This window comes from Cricetulus griseus, assembly GCF_003668045.3.
Source record: "Cricetulus griseus strain 17A/GY chromosome 1 unlocalized genomic scaffold, alternate assembly CriGri-PICRH-1.0 chr1_1, whole genome shotgun sequence".
Taxonomy (NCBI): domain Eukaryota; kingdom Metazoa; phylum Chordata; class Mammalia; order Rodentia; family Cricetidae; genus Cricetulus; species Cricetulus griseus.
Window position 1 is genome coordinate 7,926,426 of NW_023276807.1, and position 19,914 is coordinate 7,946,339.

Below are 19,914 nucleotides of genomic sequence, written 5' to 3' on the forward strand. Positions count from 1 at the left end.
ACTAGACAAGAACAGAAATCGATGAGGCAAACAAAGAACAACTAGTAAGAGAAGACCTATAAGGTCTGAACTTAGTACTCTGAAAACATCTATAAAATTGACAAGCCCTGGCAAGAGTAATGAACTAAGAAACAAAAGAAGTGGAGCTATAAGACACTGGAAATTAAATCTTATGAACATTAAGAAGAAAATGGAAATATATTTCAATAGTATCATCTTAACACTTCTAAATCAAAATTTCTAAATGAGCATAATATATTAACTCTGTCACAAATAGAACTGGGTAGGATGAATAACTCTTTAGGTAAAAAAGACAGCTGTATATGACACTGAAAACTTGTCCTCAGAGAAAGTCTAAGTCCTGGGTGATATCACTACTGAAGACCATGTGTGTGTAATAGGACAGCTAATGGGTTTATTACTTTCTAGTTTCTTCTAGAAATACGAGACATTTCTAGAGTAAAGAAAACTGAAGTTTCACTCTCTTCACTTTACAAAGCTAAACTGCAGGTGTATGAAAATCTGACATAGATATAGCACAGGCTACAAGAGCTCAGAACAGCAACATTCATGATACGAAAGCAAAACTCTAGAAAAAAAATTCTAACAAGTTAAATGTGATGGTGATTACACACCATGCTAAGGGAGTTCAGGATTGCAAGATTACTGTAAGATCCCCAATGCTATCTTGTCATTTATGGTAGTTTAAATGGAAATAGCCCCTATAAACTCATCGGCTTGAATGCATGGTCCCCAGTGGATGGAATTATTTGGGAAAGATTAGGAGGTATGGCCTTGTTGGATGAGGTGTGTCACTGGGGGTGGGTTTTCTCTCTCCCTACCCCACCTCTCCCTTTCTGTACCTCATGCTTTCGGATCAGATGTAAGCTCCCAGCTACTTCTCCAGCACCATGCCTGCCTGCCTGTGCTTCCTGACATCATGGACTCACCCTTTGGAACTGTAAACCCCAATTAAATGCTTTATTTTATAAGTTGCCTTGGTCATAGTGTCTTTTCATGACAGTAGAAAAGCAACCAAGACATCATTCAGTACATTAAAGGAATTAAAAAAATCATATAAAATCGAGTATTTTTATAAAACTTAATATGAATTCATAACAAAAGAATCTAAACTAATTATGAATAATTCCCTAGTCTAAAAAAGACATTTGTTAACATCTTAAATATCCCAGGAAATGGGGGAAGTCTGAAAGCTTTTCCTTCAGCATAAAGACACACAAGCACTGTTATTACCACTTCTAGGGTGTCAGTTGGAGTAACAGGACTCAATGGAGGGTGGTAATCCCTGAGGTGTTCTATCTATAAATGAGGACAAGGAAAGACACAAGATGAACACAGATAAAAAGAGATGGAGTGAAGCTGGTTTTGGACTGGAAATCTGATTGGGTGAGTACATAACTCCAAGTAATCAGCACATACATTGGCTAAGCACACCAACTCACCAAGGTTGCTACATCCACAGCCGATATACAAAAGGGGAGTGTGTTTCCCTATAGCAGCAATATACAGAAGAGGAAAACACAACCACACCAATGTAATAGAGCCAGTAAATGTAAGTTGCCCTGGAATAAACCCAACATCAGCAACAGATTCCCTCAGAAATAACATTAAATGGGGGAAAATGCCATTTTCATAACTTACAAGAATCAAAATTGAAAAAGCTATCTACCTTTGATAAGTTTAGGAATACCACCATTAACTGAAATCTAAACTACTATATAGTTTGAGTAGGTTATATTTAGGCATATATGTATACACATATACATTTATGTATGCAATAGCAGTTAATGAAAGAAGAGGCCATGAATTTGAAGGAGAGAATGGAGGGATATTTGGGAAGGCTTGGGAGGAGGAAAAGGAAGGAAGAAATGCTATAGTTATATTAATCATAAGAAGTTTTTAAAATTAAAAAAATCTAAAATATTACTTGTGTGAAAGTAGATGCGCTAGTTTTAAAATTCACATAAAAATACAAAGGGCCGCAGAAGACAAGAGAGGCTTGAAGGAGACTGTGAAAAGAAATCTTGTCATACCCTCAATACCGTAAGTTCAGAAAAGCAGAACTAAATTTCAGAAAGCTTGCTGTAAAAATGAGCAAGTTGATTATGAAATTGTGTATGCATGCAGACGAATATGAATTTCCTGCAAATGGGAAAGTTAACGCAAGAGGATTTGTGGCAAACTTTCAAGCCTTTCCTGATGATACAATAACTAAGAAGGCAAACAGAACACACCATACAAGAAAGTGCTCTGCAGATACACATACCAATATCATATCATTTGGACTAAAATCAGAGTTGGCATGCAAAGCAAGGAAGAAAAGACAGGTGAACTATGAACCCACATAGAGAAAAATGAAATTAAATGTGATACCCTAGCTAACACTCTGTACTCAAAAGGAAAAAACTCAATGAAGGACTGATGGCACAGGGAGAGGAAGGGAGAGCAGATTGATCATACCCTGTGCTATCAGATGCAGGGACATTAGAATACTAACAATGCTCACATTCTCTATGACCCAACCGCTCCATTCTTCAGCAGAACATTGCATAAAACCGCAAGCATATGTGAGCCAAATGGTATGCACATGAAGGTTTACACTAGCTTTATGTGTAACTGGAAACAGCTCAAGGTTTTGACAATGATGAAATACTATACAACAACTAAAATGGACGATTTCCTGGACGTACAGGCTGCAATGTGGATGGTTCTCATGGGTTTACTGTTGGTCCAAAGAGGTTAAACACAAAATGCTATGCATAGATGCTTCAAATACGAGGTTCAGAAACAAGTAAAACTAATGTGGGGGTCTAAATTAGTAAAGCAGTGCTCCTGGGAATGAGGAAGGCTTGGTTTGGTTTTTCCAAGTAATGGGAGCAGTCTTTAAAGCTTTCAGTAATAGTTAATCTTGCCCTTGGTGGTAAGGGCAATTAAAGTTGCACTTATTTTGTGACAATCCATCATCCATTGTCTACCTGCATGTTTCCAACTATTTTCTACATGTATTTTAAGCTTCAGTGTCAATGTTTTAATGCATGCCATTTGTTTCCCAAAACAAATGTGTAAAATCTGCTTGCTATAAGTGACAATAAAATAATAAAAAAATTTAAGAGAGAAATACAGCAAAAGACATCGGCAGATATGAAGAGGATTCAGAAATGGACAGCAAACTCAACAAATGTTTGATCCCATTGGTAATTAAGAGGAAAAGAAACTAAAATAACTACAGGTAGCATTTCATGTTTACAGAACTGATTTTTTTTTTCTTTTAAAGATAGGTCTCTATGTAGCCCTGGCTAATCTGGAACTCTCTGTGAAGACCAGGCTGACCTTGAACTCACCAAGATCTGCCTGCCTCTGATTTTTGAAAATTAAGGTTCACATATAAAATTATCCTACCCTTACAAGAAAACACCTATAGGCCTAGGAAGTCAAATTCATATAAAACTTTGGAAGCAATTTGTGACATCTGTGAAGCAGAAATGAGTTACTTATTTGCACCTGCACCATCTAGCAGCTCTTGGGTTGGAGATCAAGCGCCTTTGAGAACCTCACACTGTGAACGATGCATAAGATAGGTGTAAGAACATTCATTTCTTTGAACTAATAAAAAATAAAATAAAAAAGAACATTCATTTCCACACGAGGAGACCAAGAACCCACGTGATGATGATGCATGATACAAGTAGGCTTTCTGAAAGGACAGAAGGCTTTGTTTTGAAGAACAAGCCTTTGAAGGTAAGGGAGAGAGGGCTAGAGTGAGACTTTACCCTGGAATGAAGACTAAGCTCTAGCGCCACTGCTGAAGCAGATGATACAGAAAACATAATAAATTGTTTGCCAGTATAGATGAAACCTTCAATGAAACTTGCCATTCCCTAGGAAACAAAATGCTACCAAAAGTCAGCAAAGAAAAAAAAAGTAAGACATTTGAAGAACCTAGTCACCACAGAACAAATGAGGGCAGGGGGATCAACAGATGAAAACCCATAAAGGAAACTCATAGCCCAAGTAGCTGAACATGAGAAACTCTGTTCACGTTTCAAAGGGGAACGGCTAAGATACAAATGTTAATTTCTAAATACAGTGTTCTATGAGGCCATAATAAGAATTGACAGAGGCAGCCACCTGCTGGGAGCAATGTGTGGTGAGTAACACTAAGCAGGGGTGGCAGGAATCTTTCTTGGGCCTGGCTTTGTCTAATTCGTAATTTTCAAAGCATCAAGACATCAGAGTCATTCAAACAAATCTAAATGAGTGCAAAAAATATTACAAGGAAAGTCTGAGAAATGGGCAATTGGGAGTATGGAGAAGATAAAACAATGTAAGAAAACAACAACAGCCATACCTTTAATGTAATTATCAGGGTTACTACCACTTGTTGTCTTAGCCATACAAAATACCAAATAGGCTAGGAAGGATTCAATTTTACCTCAAAAAGAAAGTGGGTTTTATATGAGGAGAAAATCGTACCAATAGAGGGTTTTTGTTGTTGTTGCTTTTTTGTTTGTGTGTGTTTGTTTGTTTTTACCTTATACCATTTTATCGAATCCAGAACACAACTGTCTGGGAAGTCTAGATGACATGTGAGACTGGCCGATTTTCCCAAGGGTAAACTTTGTTGATACTCATCCGACAAAGACAACTTTATGGGGCCTTCCGTGGAAGAATCGCACCAATGGTTTCTAACAACCGTTAGATTTACAGCAATTCGGTAACAGTTGTGGGTATCCCTATGAGAAAACAGCAGGTTGAATCCAATGAATTCTTAAGCAATCTCAGAATTCAATAAGTCATTTTCACATCTTTCCTAATTATTTTCTGGACATTGTACAAACCCTCTGCCTCATCTGAAATCGCAAGTAGCCAGCACACCAGGCATCACCCAGAGATAACTGGTATTTGTGCAGTGGAGACACTGGCGTCTCATTCAGCAAGGCTCAGGAGGGGCTAATGAACACCCTGGGCTTCTGGAACTGTTTCTCTGAAGAGACTAGATAGTGTTTGCGCTGCATCCTTGCACCCACAAAAATCACTTACTCTAAAAGAAGTGTCTGATAAATCGGGGGGGGGGTGGTGTCATATAAACAACTGTCTGTAGTCCTTAAAAAATGACGATGGTATGAAAACCAAAGACTCAGAGTTGCTCCAGATTAACAGAGATTAAAGGCATATAGGACACACCCAGTCTACAGGTAGGAAAACCAAGGTTTGGAGAGATGGCATAGTATGTGTCTGTCAGTCAAGCTAGTGTGGGAAGTCACAGAACTAGACCTCTCTGGTCAAATGTGGTTTACAGGTGGGTTTCATCAAAGTCTTTAAAAGCTTTGAAAGGGAGAGGGAGGGAAGGGAAGACAGGCAGGGAGAATAAATGAGTGATAGGTGAAACTTTGCTGGGGCCTGCGCTTCCAATTGACTACAGTTCCCTCCAAACTCAATTGTCTTTCATGGAAGTGGCTCAAAGGGCCACTGTCTCTCAATGGCATTACACCTGGCACAAGTACTCATGTAGACTCTAGAACGTCTCCCAGGCTGGCTACTTTTTAAATGCCAGCTTTAAACAGGTTCCTTACAAAAACTTCTCAAAGGAGGCTCATTTTGCTCTGGATCAGCCAGTGACGAAAACCTTTTGGCCTTCCGAGGAAGAAATGGCAGCAGTAATACTCATATGAGCACTCTTTGAAAGCTGGTCTGGCCTGAAACATCATTTCAATGAAAAGGATGCAACTTGTGCCCCCCCCCCAAGTAGATAAATCTGTTCTGCTTTCAAATATGCTAGCTGGAAGTCACCTCATAACAGCTGAAGGCCATCCTGTAGTTTTGCCTCCATGCACTTTGCCTCTATGCACCGTCTTGCTGGTTTTCGTGGCTCACATCTGTCATTTAGCACTTTCGAGGTTTAGGTAACTTAGAAATGGGTCTAGGCTATATAACATGTCTCAAAAATAAAGGTTCATAACACTCATTTTCTTAAAAGGTGTATATAGAAATGGAGAGGGAAATGTGTGAATTGGTTCTTCTTTAAATGAGGGACTCACCTTATAACACACTGGTAGATGCCTGAGTCCCCCTCTTCCAAAGGAAGAAACAAAATCCAGGTCTGGTCCTGGTGATTTCTAAGCTGTCTGTTGTTGGACACTGAGCTTCGGTTGGATGCTCTGTGCCATGTCACATCAACTGCCCTGTTTGTTACTGGAGGGTATGTGCAATTGAAAGCAAAAGGCCGGCCCTCTGAAATGATCTCATGGTGCATTTCAGCATCCTTACAGGTACCTAGGGAAGGGGAGGGGAGAGCAGGGGAGGGGAGTGGAGGGAAGGGATGGGGAGGGGAGGGGAGGGAAGCACAAGAAACACCACGACAGAATACTGGCTTCATTGTTCACTTCAGAAAACATCTTGTTCTGGGCAATGTGAATTTTTTATTTGGGAGTTTCCTAGAACTAGCCCAGTCCTTTAGAAGCATAATGCTAAGGCCTTCAAATGTATCCTGAGGACAGGCCTTCCAGAGATCCCTCCACAAAACCACCACTCCCCTTTGCCTTTATTCTTCTACTCTTCTTAGTCATCTGTCCTCCTCCCCACAGCACTGACCCATCCTGGTTATCTTTGCTTCCTGCCCTTGCAGTCCCTCACTGACTTGAATTAGCCAGTGGATGGTTTTAAAGACACCTTCCTTTTAAAGCCCATTTCTGTCAAGTTAGTTTTTCTTAGAAATTTGATCTGTCTCTGGTAACTTTGGACCATAAAATAACCTATTATACTAAATAGACACCGCTAGTAATCCACCCACTCAAGCACTGAAATTGAGTGCACGACTTCTCCATATTGCCTGTTAGTCCAAAGTTCCAAGGTGACATTTGGGGTTGAGCTTCCAAGAACTTGGGAATGGACTTTTTTCTATTTCCCCCATTTTTTATTTATTTATTTATTTTTTTATTTTGACTCTGCCTACCAGATCATCTGGAGCAGTGATTAGCTGAGGCTAGTTGATGCCCTGAAGGTAGGTCAGATACTTGGTGATGAGTGACAAAGAATGTTGCCCATAGGAGACAGGCCTCTGGGACCCAAGACTCACAGAACGTACCTGCTGTCACAAAAAGTGGAAGCGCGAAAGACACCCCACAGAGCAGCAAGGACCGCACCCACATTTTGGGCTACAGGGGAAAAAGAAGACAATGGGAGAAGTAAGTAGTGCAGCTGGGCTGGGCACACCTTCCCACAAGCATCAAGGTTGGCTTGTGAGAACTGAGCCCTCTGTGTCCGCCTCACCACTCCAAGGCTGGCCTGTCCCCCACCCTCTTTCCATAACATTTTTCTGTACCAGACCTTCAGAAGTCCAGAAACAAAGACTGGCCTGAGGGGGCTGGGAGACAGGGGGCAGATTTGGTGGCAGATCTTTCTGCCACTTAGAGCGATCCCAACGCAGCCAGAGCAGGCTATGGACCCGCCCAGCGTGCGCCTGAGATCCACCTGGGTCAGCGGAGCTCCCCGGAAACTCCAGACTCCCGCTGGTTGAGCAGTAGTCGAAGGTCCACCTGGGAAGGGCGAGCAGGAAGAGGAGAGAGTGAGCCAAGCCTGAAGACCCCAGCCCACGTTCAGGCTCCGCGCCCGGGCGGGGACAGTCGCCAAGACGCCCCCAGTGGGATCCCAGACTTCCCTCTGCCCTCTGCCCTTTGCCATCCCCTAGCGTCGATGCTGCCCGGGACGCGGTGGGGAAGGGGGGTCCACCTGCCTATGGGGTCGCAGAGCACGGGGTCTCGTGGAGTAGAGCAGGAACCCCGTCAGGAACCAGAACAAGGTCGGTCACCGCATTCCTCAGCCCGGGCATCGCCTCTCGCCGCGGGCGGAGCAGACTCACCTTCCCCAAGTGGAGCACGACAGAAAGAACCCAGCCCTAGAGAGACGTTCAGTCTTTTTTGCCTGATTCCAAGCTAACAAGTTCATCTATCAGGAATGTCGGGTTAAATAAATCTACTCCAGATCCTCGAAAAAAAAAAAAATCCCTTCCTTTCCAAACCCTATTTGAATGGTTCTTACATGCCCGACACTGCCCTAATATGAACTATCCCAGAAGTGGAAGTCATTCCACATGGCTTCTGCGGAAAGGCATTAACCCTCTGTCCTCGTGCTAGATCTTCGGTACAACAGGCATTCCACAGACTGAGCACTGCTCTGGTCTAAATTCTCCTTAAAGTGATGCTCACCCGAACCTGTGGTCCCCTCAGGCACAGGAGACCACACACACACACACACACACACACACACACACACACACACACACACACACACACACACACACACACACACACACACAAAGGGTATTGAGAAGAGGAAAAAGACAGCATATGTAATCAGCCCACCAGCTTCTTAGCCGTACATTTCTAGTGGTCTTTGTGGAATTAAGGACAGTGGGACTTTTCAAACAACCACAGGGTCAGGCTTCTCTGTAAACTGTCCCATGCTCACAAAGTTAAGGAGACAAAGTTAAGGTGGTCAGGTTCCCCCCATTGCCTTACACTTCCAAGATGATTTCTGTGTCAAATAAGTTTGTTGATTCATCAAGAATCAATCACTGGGCTCTGAGTACAAAACAGACTTGAGGATTGTGAGCTTTTCAATAAACAACATGATGTTAAGCAAAATAAGAAACAGAAAAACAGATGCTCCAGGTTCTACCAACATGGAAGTCAAACAAAAGGAAACTCAAATGACAAAGAGTGACTACCAAGTGGGTAGAAGAAGCTGATAAGAGGATTTACTGGATTTAATCCGTGTAAACTGAACCCTAGTAATGTAAACAACACAAAACTGATTAAAGTTTTAAAAATGAAAATGAGAAACCATAAGTTTTGTCTCCAGAATCTCCCAGAGAAACAGGTGGGGAGGAACTGAACACGTACTTGTGAGGTCCAAAGGACAATTTAGCTTTGTTTGTGATGGCAAGAAGAAACCTGGCTTTAGTAGAAACCTTCTGAATTCAGTCATTTCCCCTGTCCTCTTTGCTTTTCACTTTCATGCCCTTCCATTTAAGCCATACAGTTGTTAAGGGTGACATGATGCCAAACAAGCCATGTCATGTCAGCAGCAAACAGAAGGAATCTCCTCCAGGCTTCCTGTGACTATCGCCCATGCCAAAACTCTCATCTTAAGTTAGGTGCTTATTCTCTCCTCCTCCCCACTGTGTGTGTGTGTGTGTGTGTGTGTGTAAGAGAGAGAGAGAGAGAGACAGAGACAGAGACAGAGACAGAGAGACACAGAGAGAGAGACAGAGAGAGAGACACAGACACACACACACAGAGACAGAGTTCTTTAAGCAATATGAGGTATTCTTATGTAGGTTTTCTTAGCGTATAAAATTTACTACATTGTATACCTATATAACTTACTTTCTCATAGAAGCATTACATTTGTGGGACTTAAATATTCAAGGTACTGTCCTTCTTAATACAGGCTTGCTGCTGTATAACATCCCATTGTAAGAGCATGCACAACCTACCCATCCCTTTCCTTTGGCCATTTTGGCTGCTCCGATTTTATATTTATTATTTATTTATTGCAAATAGTGTTGCTGTGTCAGTTCTGGCAATGTCCTCTTGCATATTTGAGAGTAGTTCCCAGATCATTAAATGAGTTCGTCTGCATTGGCAAACCTCTACTTGTTTCCATGATAGTATTCTCTCGAAGAGGATTTCATTGTCCTGTGTTCTTGCCAAGCATTAAACACATTCCAAATGTGCCCAATGACACACTGAGTTCTGGAAACACAGTTTGGAGAGATGGGCCCTTTTACAGCTTGCAGTTATTATCCTCTGATAAATAAATTTTTAAAGGATATTCAACTATTTTTTTGTTTTTTTTGTTTGTTTGTTTTTGTTTTTTGCAAGTCAGGGTTTCTCTGGGCAACTACCGAGGCTGTCCTGGCACTCTCTCTGTAGACCAGGCTGGCCTCGAACTCACAGAGATCCGCCTGCCTCTGCCTCCCGAGGGCTGGGATTAAAGGTGTGCGCCACCAACACCCAGCGATATTCAACTATTAAGAAGCACATATGATATCAAATCCAATGAAAAGATTGAAAGGGTGTCATAGTCATAGCCTTGCTCCTGAGCAGTGGCCTGGAGCACAGCCAGTGGATGGCTGGGAGAAGAGCTCTCCTTTTACTTTCTAAGGTTCATTTTTAATTGTGCATGTGAGTGTAGATGACCATGGGTCCAGAAGGGGGCGCCAGATCTCTTAGGGTTGGAATTACAAGTGTTAGTGAGCTATCTCATATGGGTTCTGGGAACCAAACACTGGTTGTCTGCAAGAGCTATACACTCTTAATTGCTGAGCTGTCTCTCCAGCCTTAGGAGAGTTCCCCTGAAGACTGACAAACTAGTACAAAATCTCTGAAGGACAGAGTTTGGGGAGTTCCAATAAAGCTGAAAGGAAGGCATTGTGATCACCATAGCAAAGAAGGGGAAATGAACATAAACAAAGGTATGGAAGGAGATGGGGGCTAGATCACACAGGGCCAGAGAACAACAGTACAGTGGCTGACTTTATTATATGTAAAATTAAAAGATATTAGAATACTTAAATCACATTTGTTGTTTCAATGTTACCTTTACCACTAAAGACCACCCAAAGGGCTGAGCACTAAGTGGACTCTGTGGGTTTTAAAAACAGAGCACATGAAGTTGGGAAGTTGGGAAGTTGGGAAGGGATAGGGTGGGTGGATAGGGGAAAATAGGAGGGAGAAAGGGGGTAGATATAATATTCAAAACCAAACAAAGTCAGTATCTAACGTTAGAATAGTTGGGACACAGGTGGTGGGGGTTGGGACCTAGACCAGCAGGTCATTCTTCAGTAGCAAGGTCCTGAGAGAAAGGACTAGGAGATCAGAAGATAAAGCAGATAGAAGAAAAGAGAGAAGATAAGAAAGCATGGGGTACAGAGGTTTTTTACGAGCTGCGTCTTATGCCACTCAAGCTTATTAAAAAGTACAGCATGTTATATACTTTTCCAGGAGAGAGAAGGGGTTGTCAGAAGGAGCTCTCATACAATAGGGCAAAGTCAGCAGGAAGCTAATTAAACAATGTTGTACAAGGGGGACACAGGGTATCTCAAAATCATTACAGATGGAGCACACAGTGGCCTTGGGACTGATAACCAATAGCTCCATACCGTGGGAGGAGTTTGGTCTCAGGGTCTGAAGCCACAGCTCCCAGGGTGCTGGCCCCAGGCCCCTACTAGCTCAGCCAAGTATATTCCTCGTTTAGATAAGGAGCTACATTCCTTCTCCATGTCAAGGCCTTGGGAAAAGCCGATCAGTGAGTCAGTCTATCAACAGATACCCAAGGAAGATGTTCCCATGTTGAGGTCTTTTTTGGACCTATATGCTTGTGACATTGGTTTGCTCACTTATAGCATGCATTTTCCAAACATGCACCCGATAAATCAAGAAAATCCCTTGTGAAAAACTCTCAGTAGGAGGTAGGGTTACAGGGCCCCAGTCAGGAGGCTGATAAACACTCTAAGAAATAGGTGATATGGCTGGGGTTTGCTGGTGACAGTGGAGATTAACATCTGGAGACACATTTTGGATCTGATCTGATGTCTCAGCTCTTGGTCAATTTCAGTCTAACTTAAATGACATTTAGAGGGCCATAAAACCACACTGGAGCAGATCCTAAAGTCTGGACATCTGTTGGGTAGAGTGGCAAATACCTGATTCTAGATGGGACACTGCTTGGTATAATAACCAACACTATAGAGCTTAAAGGACTCTGTTAAATTTACACTCACACCCATGCACGTACACTTTCAGAAGTTCTCCAGCTTGTGCTTGAAAGCATCCACTGCCCCAAGAGATCCCATTCCAAACTAAAGTCCTATTAGCAAATCACTTCCCCCTGTAGAAAAAGGAAGCCTTGCTGTGTGGCTTCAGTTAGGGATTCTTGGTCCATATGCTGGGTCTGTAGAAAGAGGAACCCAGTTTGTCGATGACTGTGTGTCTAATGTTGCTGCGATTCCTCGATGACCCTTCTCTCCAGAACAAGATACCAGTCAGAGATGCAGACAAGTCTTCAGGACCCTCACCTTTAGCTCATGTCTCCTGGTCCTTCAAACCTGAATAGCAGGGAGCCATGTGTCCTGGCACTTTGCAGGTGACACTCATAGTCACAGGGCCCAAATGCCGATGGTACATTTTGGTTCCACCCAGCTCTGCCATGAATGCCCCAAACGCTTTTTGACTCTTACGGCTCCTGGCCATGTTTTTAAACCAGCTGTGGCATATTTCCTTATCAAAATAAAAAGGCTCACATTTATTCACCCTCAATGTCATCTGGAGAAAGTGGGTGATTAAGAAGAGCAGCTAGTTATCTGAGAGTTATCTCCTGTCTCAGCATACTTGCTCACTAATAAGGATTGGAGTGAACTGGAAGCAAAGGCTGTCCCAAAGGCCAGGTACTTCCACATAAAGATTTTAGACACATTAATATTTAATCAGCCAAGAAATGCTCATTTCGAAGGATTCTGTTTTTGACCACAAATTTGCAATGATCTCCAGATGAACGCTCATTCTCACTAATGCCCTGCATGTGAGAGAGTGTAAAGTCTCTGCAGAATGTAGTTAGCCCGTATCCTTCTGCAACCACACCAAGCAAGTTGCCAGGGAGGGGAACAAGCTTTATTAGGAAGAGCAGTTTGCTGTTTAGGCTGTGTATATTTAAAAACTGGGGAGGCAGAGAGCTAGATAGCCAACAGAAACAGAAAAGCCATCCATTTGGCAGCCTTAATAGCAATACGGATGATTCTTCAAATATAATAGCATGAACAAAGATTTGGGCCAAGTTTTTGTATGTACATGGACTTGGATATGTATGTATGTATGTATAGGTGTGTGTGTGTGTGTGTGTGTGTGTGTGTGTGTGTGTGTGTGTGTGTGTGTGCACATGTAGAAGTCAGAGGATAACTTTTGGGAGTCAGTCCTTGACTTTCAGCCTTCCATTTTTAACTTAATTTTATTTATTTATTTATTTGGTTATTATTAGTATGTTATCATCTCTGGTGGACTGGGGACCGGTGGTGATGGGAACCGGAGGGGTCAGGTTGGGGGTAGGGATGGAGGAAGAGAGTACTGGGAGAGATGACTGGAATTGGGGGGACACTTGGAGGACAAGGTAAAAACCTAGAGCAATGAAAACTCCCTGGAATCTATAAGGATGACCCTAGAGAAAATTTCTAGTAATAGGAGACACAGAGCCTGAACCAGCCATCTTCTGTAACCAGGCAAGGCTTCCACTTGAGGGATTGGGACACCAACCCAACCACAAAGCCTTCAACCTACAATTTATCCCGCCTGCAAGATATGTTGGGGTAAAGGTGGCACAGAATTTGTGGGAGTGGCCAACCAATGACTGGTCCAGCTTGAGACCCATGCCACAAGAGAAAGCTGACCCTGACACTGCTGAGCAGTCAGCAGGCTGGTTGCTAAAGTGGCAAGGCAACAGGCTGTCTAACAGGAAGAGTAGCTAGTGATAGGCCAAACTGCACTTTTTCCACTTGTCTAAGTAGAAAACTGCCTGGCTGCCTAACTGCTGAAGAGCAGGAGAGAGATGACATTTCCTTTTAATTTTCCTCTTCCCTAAAACTTGTTTGGGCACACACACACACATACACACACACACACACACACACGCACACACACACACACACCCCTAAATCAATCCACTTTCCTGTGACTTCATTTTTTATCTAGAGCTGATTGGGATTCTTTTTTTAAAAAAAAAAATATGGACTTCATATTATCTGTCTATTTGTTGACAGACAGCTAGGTTGATTCCATTTCCTTCCTATAGTGAATGGAGCAACAATAAATACTGGGGTGCAAATATCTCTGCGGAAAGGTATGAAGTTCTCTGGACCAATACCCTGGAATGAAATATCTGGGTCATATAACAGTTCTATTTTTTAAATTTTAGGAACCTCCAAACTGATTTCTGTAACGACTCAATTAACTTGCATTCCCAGCACTGGTGAATAAGGTTCCTCTTCAAGTTCTTTCCAACATTTCTTATCAGGTTTGTTGAGGACAGAAGTTCTGACTGAGGTGATATCCCATCTCAAAATAGTTCTAATTTGCATTTCCCTGATGTTGAGCACTTGGAAAAATATTCATTGCCCATTTGTGTTTTCTTTTTTGGAAATCTACCTATTCAATTATTAGCCATTTGTTGACTGGCCACTTTGTTTCCTTGGCATTTAGCTTTTGCAATTCATGTTAGAGTCTGGAAATTAGCCCATGAATGTAATCCTAAGGGAAACTCAGGGCTTCAGAAGCAATCAAGCAGAATGGGAAACTCTGTTTAACTATTAAAAGTGTTCAAGAGAGACAGCCACTGTCCCCAGCCCTCAAGGTAAACAGGGTGCTTGCTGTATCTGAATCAGGCTCAGAGAACATGTAAGTAAGATGGCTGAGGAGCTTAAAAAAAAAAAAAAGCAGGAGCCAGGCACAAATAAGCACGGACAAAACCAGGTGAGCTGGGAACAGGCAATCCCTGTCCTCAGGGAAGTCTCAAGACACACTGAGTGACAGAAAACCATTGAGCCCCAGACACTTCCTAGACTGGGAAACAAAGCCCAAAGGACACTCACAAACACTTCTTGGTAAAAGGTCCCTAAAAAGGTTGAGCAAACATGGCTCCCAGCTGGCTGAGCTCAGAGCAGGAGTCAACAGGATCCTTCCAGTCTAGTAATACAGGCCCAACTGGTCTAGCAGCTCCACATCTCAGAGCAGCAGTAGTGGTGTTTCACCTTCAGCCTTAAGATGCATGGATGTACAGGAATTAGACACTTGAATCTGCCAAGCCTTCCTCGGCAGACCCGCTGAGCAGCCTGGGGAAAGAGGAGCATGCTTTTGTTGGAAAGACTAGTGCTCACTTTAAATAGCATCATCCATTTCCTGTAATGTTTTCCTTCTCTAAAACTTATTCGGGCCGGGCACACGTGCAAACGCCCACCTCCCCCTACACACAGGGAGGCCTTAATTCTGTTTATAAAATAAATATTACACCCCCAGTTCTCCCCCCCCCCAATCTTGTATGCTGTTTCTTTTGTATATGATTTCCTCTCCCATGTGTTCTTGTTGTTGTAGTGATTCATTTCTGCAATTTATTTTAGTGAAAATGCAAAACTTTCTGAACCCTTCAAATGCACCAATCACTAGCTGCTAAAATTAAGAAGAGATATTTAGAAATTCTGTCCCAGATACTGGGACATGCTCTACATGTGATCTAGATTCATATGGAGTCTCAATGGAGGGGCTCTTCGTGTGACCTAGATTCATATGGAGTCTCAATGGAGGAGCTCCTTATGTGAACTAGATTCATACGGAGTCTGGACAGATGTGTTCCTCCTGTGACCCAGACACACATGAAGTCTTTCCACAGAGAACAAAGCTGGGTTTCAAAGCAGCTGGGTGCTTTGCTCTCACTCAGAATTATGACTGGTCAGGAATGCATAACTCAGGTCTTTTTAAGCAGTCGGCACTCTTAGGAGAAATAATTCCAGAGACCTCTACCCCCAAGAGAAGCTAGTTCAAAACAGGCAGGGAATGCCATTTGATGAAGAGGGGTTACTTATGGCTTATTAACGGTGTTAGATCTGACCTAACACATTGCTAAAATATTAACTGGTCAAAGGACAGAAGCACACTGGAGCATTGCTTTCTTTTGATGGGAAATTTGGGAAAGATAAGTTCTCTGGATAGCAGACTGCAAACTTCTTTGTTCCTACATTTTAATTTTTGCATTTAGTGCTTTACTCAATGAAACTATGAATACTCTCTGATCATTGAAGTCAAGCAGCTTTACTGCATTCATTTTAGACACCTTGCTCTCGTCTGAGAGAAAATACATGTTTGCATTAAGCATAAAGGTTGAAGGGGCAATAACAATAATGATAACAGTAACAGAATACATTATTTACATTTGTTTACTGATCAATTTAGTGCTGTGTTGGGGATCAAGCTCCCACAGGCTAAGTAACTGGTCTACCACCAAACAACAGCCTAGCCCTTAATCCAGTCCACAAACAAAAGAACAGATGGGGCTACATACAGGAAATCAGGGCTTATAGGACTGTTTGACTAGTGACCTCTGACCCTGTCTTAGAATTACTATTGCTGTGATGAACATCATGACCAAAGTCACCTTGGAAGGAAAGGGTTTATTTGGGTCACCCTTGCACATCACTGTTCATCATTAAAGAAGTGAGGAAGCACACTGAACTCAAACAGGGCAGGAACCTGGAGGCAAGAGTCAATGCAGAGGCCATGGAAGGCTGTTGCTTACTTGCTTGCTCCTCATGGTTTGCTCAGTCTGCTTTCTTATAGAACCCAGGACCACCAGCCCAGGGGTGGAAGCACCCACTATGGGCTGGGCCTTCCCCCATCAATCACTAATTAAGAAAATGTTTTACAGGGTTGCCTACAGCCCGATGTTATGGATGCATTTTTGCAACTGAGGCTTCCTCCTTGCCCATGACTCTAGCTTGTGTTAAGTTGACATAAAACTAATAAGCACAGATCTCTATTTCCCTACCCCAGAAGAACACCCTGCAGAAGGCATCATCCTTTATATCAGGCCTTGAAATGTGTGTAAGCTAAAGAAAGGACAAACAAACAGATTTTCAGTGATATTCAATGGAGGGTTTGACAATTTATTGGAAAGCAAGTTGAGTCTATTGATCCATAATACACACTGCACATACATTTGGTGGTTTGTGATACTAACATTTGGCATCAGCTGGAGAATTATAAAATCGACTTTTTTAATAAAAACACCCTTCATTATAGATTAGTATAAATATAATTTATAAAAAAGTCATTAAAATGGCTCAATACTTTTTCTGTCATTATAAGTAAAATTCAAAAGGCAGAGAGAGAAAAATATACATTCTGCTAAACCAGTTTTAAACACTGGTAATTAATATATCGTTGCATGTGCAAACTTCTGCAACACTAGGTTGGCCTTTTAACAACACTATCAGAAAGCACAGAGTAATGGGAAAATCATGAAATATAGCTTAAGCCAGATACTTCTGGGGTGGAAGGGGTAAGGCAAAGGGAGCCCCCACTGCCTAGATATGAAATTTCATGCTCTTCATTCTCCCCTGGGAACCAGGAATGGCACTACCTTTCCGTTCAGGGTCTTTCTTGGCACAGGCTGGTCCCTTGCCTCTGCTCCCAATCCCAGCCCAGTTCTCTGTGTCACGCTATTTGTGGTTCTCTGCTATTGCTCTCTCCTTATACTTCCTGGCCAAGTTTCCCACTAGCTCTAATTCACTCATAATATATATGTATGCTAATATATTTTCTGAATGACAGACAGAAAAATTATCAGCAAAATTAAACTTTTAAAGCATCCTGGGTAAGGATCAGACTTCTGGCAGCCATCTGGGGCAGCCTTTCTTTCTCTGACCCAGCAATCTGATGATCCATCCACTTAGTGCTCTCAGGTTGGATCCAGGACAAAGGAGATAGAAAGTGGAGTCAAAATCCCAAACTATAGGATTTGTCTACCTCTATATAGGTGAAAAGATGCCTTTTAAATAAGATTTGTGCTCACCCAGAGCAGATGTTCAAAATGTGAAAGACAGAAGGTTACCCATGTTCATAAAACCAGTAAAACTCTGGGTTTCTTCTTGAACCTGGCTTTTCAATCTTCTAGAACTATTGGGATCATTCTGAAGACAGTCATCAAGTTAAAAACAAATAAACAGAAAACCTCCATACTACAGAAACCAATTTGCTTTCAGGTTTACTTAGAGAAGAAATGTTGACCTTTAGGGAATTGAAAAATAAAAACATCATGCTGAAATTCTAAAGTTAGTTTTTGAAATACCTACACTGAAAAGGACTGTGTTTGTCCCTTCTATAAAAACATCCCTGGACTCAGTTGCTTCCTATAAAACACTCACGCCTTCTCCCATGAGGACTGAGTAAGGGTTAGCAGACAGTGATGGACCTGAAATCAACAAGTTGGAGCACAAGGATAGAAGCGAGAAAGTTCAAGTTCAAGGCCTAGGTCCAGTACAGTTAAAAGAATAATTTTGTTAAATAGGTCAGTTTCTCTGGCCTATATATAAAAATTAGGATAACTGCAAATTTTAAATATGATTAACCAAGAACATTTTAAAATAAAGGTCTTGGCCAATCTATACCATGCGTTCACCTTGCAGAAAGCAGTGAGGGACAGAGACACACCCACTACCTCTCCCTCAGGGTGGACTGATTCCTGCTAGCAATGAAACCACCTTCTAAAGTGACCACCAGCAAGCAGCACGGTTGGCATGACAGAGGACTGGCAGCTTGAATGGCCAAGACTTAAAGAGGAAGGAAAGATTGGGCGCTTGAGGATTTTAGCTTTGAAATAAACTTTGAACTTTAGCAAATTCCTTGTCAGGTGAAGAGAACGAAAGAGCGAATTCTAGTCACAGGAAGTGGGAAGCAGAGCAAAGATGGAGGTGTGCCGAGCAGATGCACAGGCTCCTGAGGCTGTGCTGCAGTCACAAGGCAGGATGGTGCCAAGCAGGCTGACAGGAGAAGACTGGGACCCGATGGGGAGGAAGGCTGTGCAGACTTCAGCTTCTGCACATGAAGAGCCTATAGTCGTGCTGTGGCATCAGGGGGTGAGGTAAGCAGAGTGCATGAGGCTGGGGCTGTGCTTGGGGCAGAGTGGTAGGGGAAGGAGCACTGCAAAGCTGCAGTAAGTAAAGTGCAGATGAGTACAGATGACGCAACAGTCATTCCAGAGTGGACGAGTGAACAGAAGAAACTTGTGGGGGGCTTCCTTCTACACTTAACTTAAAATCCACTCTCTTCTGCAGAAAGCCAAGTTGACAGCAGTGGAGGAAACCCCAGAGAATTCCTTTGTTGAAATGACAGTTTCCAAGGTCTATAAAATAAAGTTTAGTCTTTGAAAACTAAGTTTGGTGGTCAAGGTGTCTGGAAAACGCAAGGAAGTTATGCCTTCCAGAGTGGGGTGTCAGTAAACCTCACCTGCATTGAGGCTTAGGGGAACAGTCCCACTGTAAGGCTGTGCAGACTTCAATTAAACCACCCACAGATGTGGGCCTCTCCTGAAGCTTAATGCTCCCAGTTCACTGCCTCAACAGTCAGCAAGCATCCAGAGCAGCTTCCCTGAGCAGCCATTGCCCTGGAGCTTCCCAAACACTCGCTCTGATCTGTCCTAGCCCACTACTGTCAACAAGTCCTATTCCCTGAACAATATAATTCCAGGTGACCTGGGAATCAGGGACTACACTGGTGTTTTATGACAGTACATGTTACTGGGAGGCACAGTCTAGTTTCAGCATTGTGTGACAGGAGGCATCCCAAAATTCTTGGTCCACTTCTGCCATGCTAGCCAAGAGGTAAGTGAGTCTCTGCCTGCAGTTTCTCCTTAGTGTCTAGCACAGGGTCCTGGGTTAGCAAATGGTGTCTGGGCAATAGTGATTGCCGTGGGGCAGGCATGTGGTATCTCACAGTTTTCCAGAACCTGGTCTTTGCACACTGTGGTCTCTCTTCAAAGTCCCCTGACCAGCAAATGGCTCCGTGTTTCCGCTTAATGAATTGAATAGATTCTGGCATTTTCTCATAGTCTTGGATTTTCTCCAACTCGAGCAGGACAACTTTAATTCCTTCCCGGATGAGAGCATTATATATCGCTATTTGCTCTTCAGATGAGTGACTCAGCCAGCTGAAGCCGCCCATATCTCTCATTAAAATGATAATCAGCCTCCTGCTTTTCTTTACGTTTTCGTTAGTGACCTCGATAGTATCTGCAAGACACAAGAGCACAGCGTGGTCAGTGCAGCCGCCATCTAGACATTCTTTCTGAACTCAACCC

General features: G+C 42.7%; 2 protein-coding genes across 4 annotated transcripts in view; both read right to left on the bottom strand.

Annotated features, from left to right (window-relative positions):
• The window catches only part of Il1rl2 (interleukin 1 receptor like 2), a 38,130-nt gene extending 30,961 nt beyond the window's left edge, over window positions 1-7,169 (bottom strand). Inside the window, exons 1-3 of the mRNA XM_027386753.2 lie at window positions 7,106-7,169; window positions 6,060-6,294; window positions 4,553-4,754 (exon numbers count right to left, since the gene is read on the bottom strand). Of these exons, the coding sequence (XP_027242554.2) occupies window positions 4,553-4,754; window positions 6,060-6,294; window positions 7,106-7,169 (501 nt within the window). The remainder of the gene's footprint in view (window positions 1-4,552; window positions 4,755-6,059; window positions 6,295-7,105) is intronic.
• A 9,528-nt stretch (window positions 7,170-16,697) lies between these two features.
• Window positions 16,698-19,914, bottom strand: part of Il1r1 (interleukin 1 receptor type 1) — a 69,685-nt gene continuing 66,468 nt past the window's right edge. For all 3 annotated transcript variants that reach the window (XM_027386755.2, XM_027386756.2, XM_027386754.2), the window contains one exon: window positions 16,698-19,846. In XM_027386755.2, the coding sequence (XP_027242556.1) occupies window positions 19,428-19,846 (419 nt within the window). In that variant the 3' untranslated portion in view covers window positions 16,698-19,427. The remainder of the gene's footprint in view (window positions 19,847-19,914) is intronic.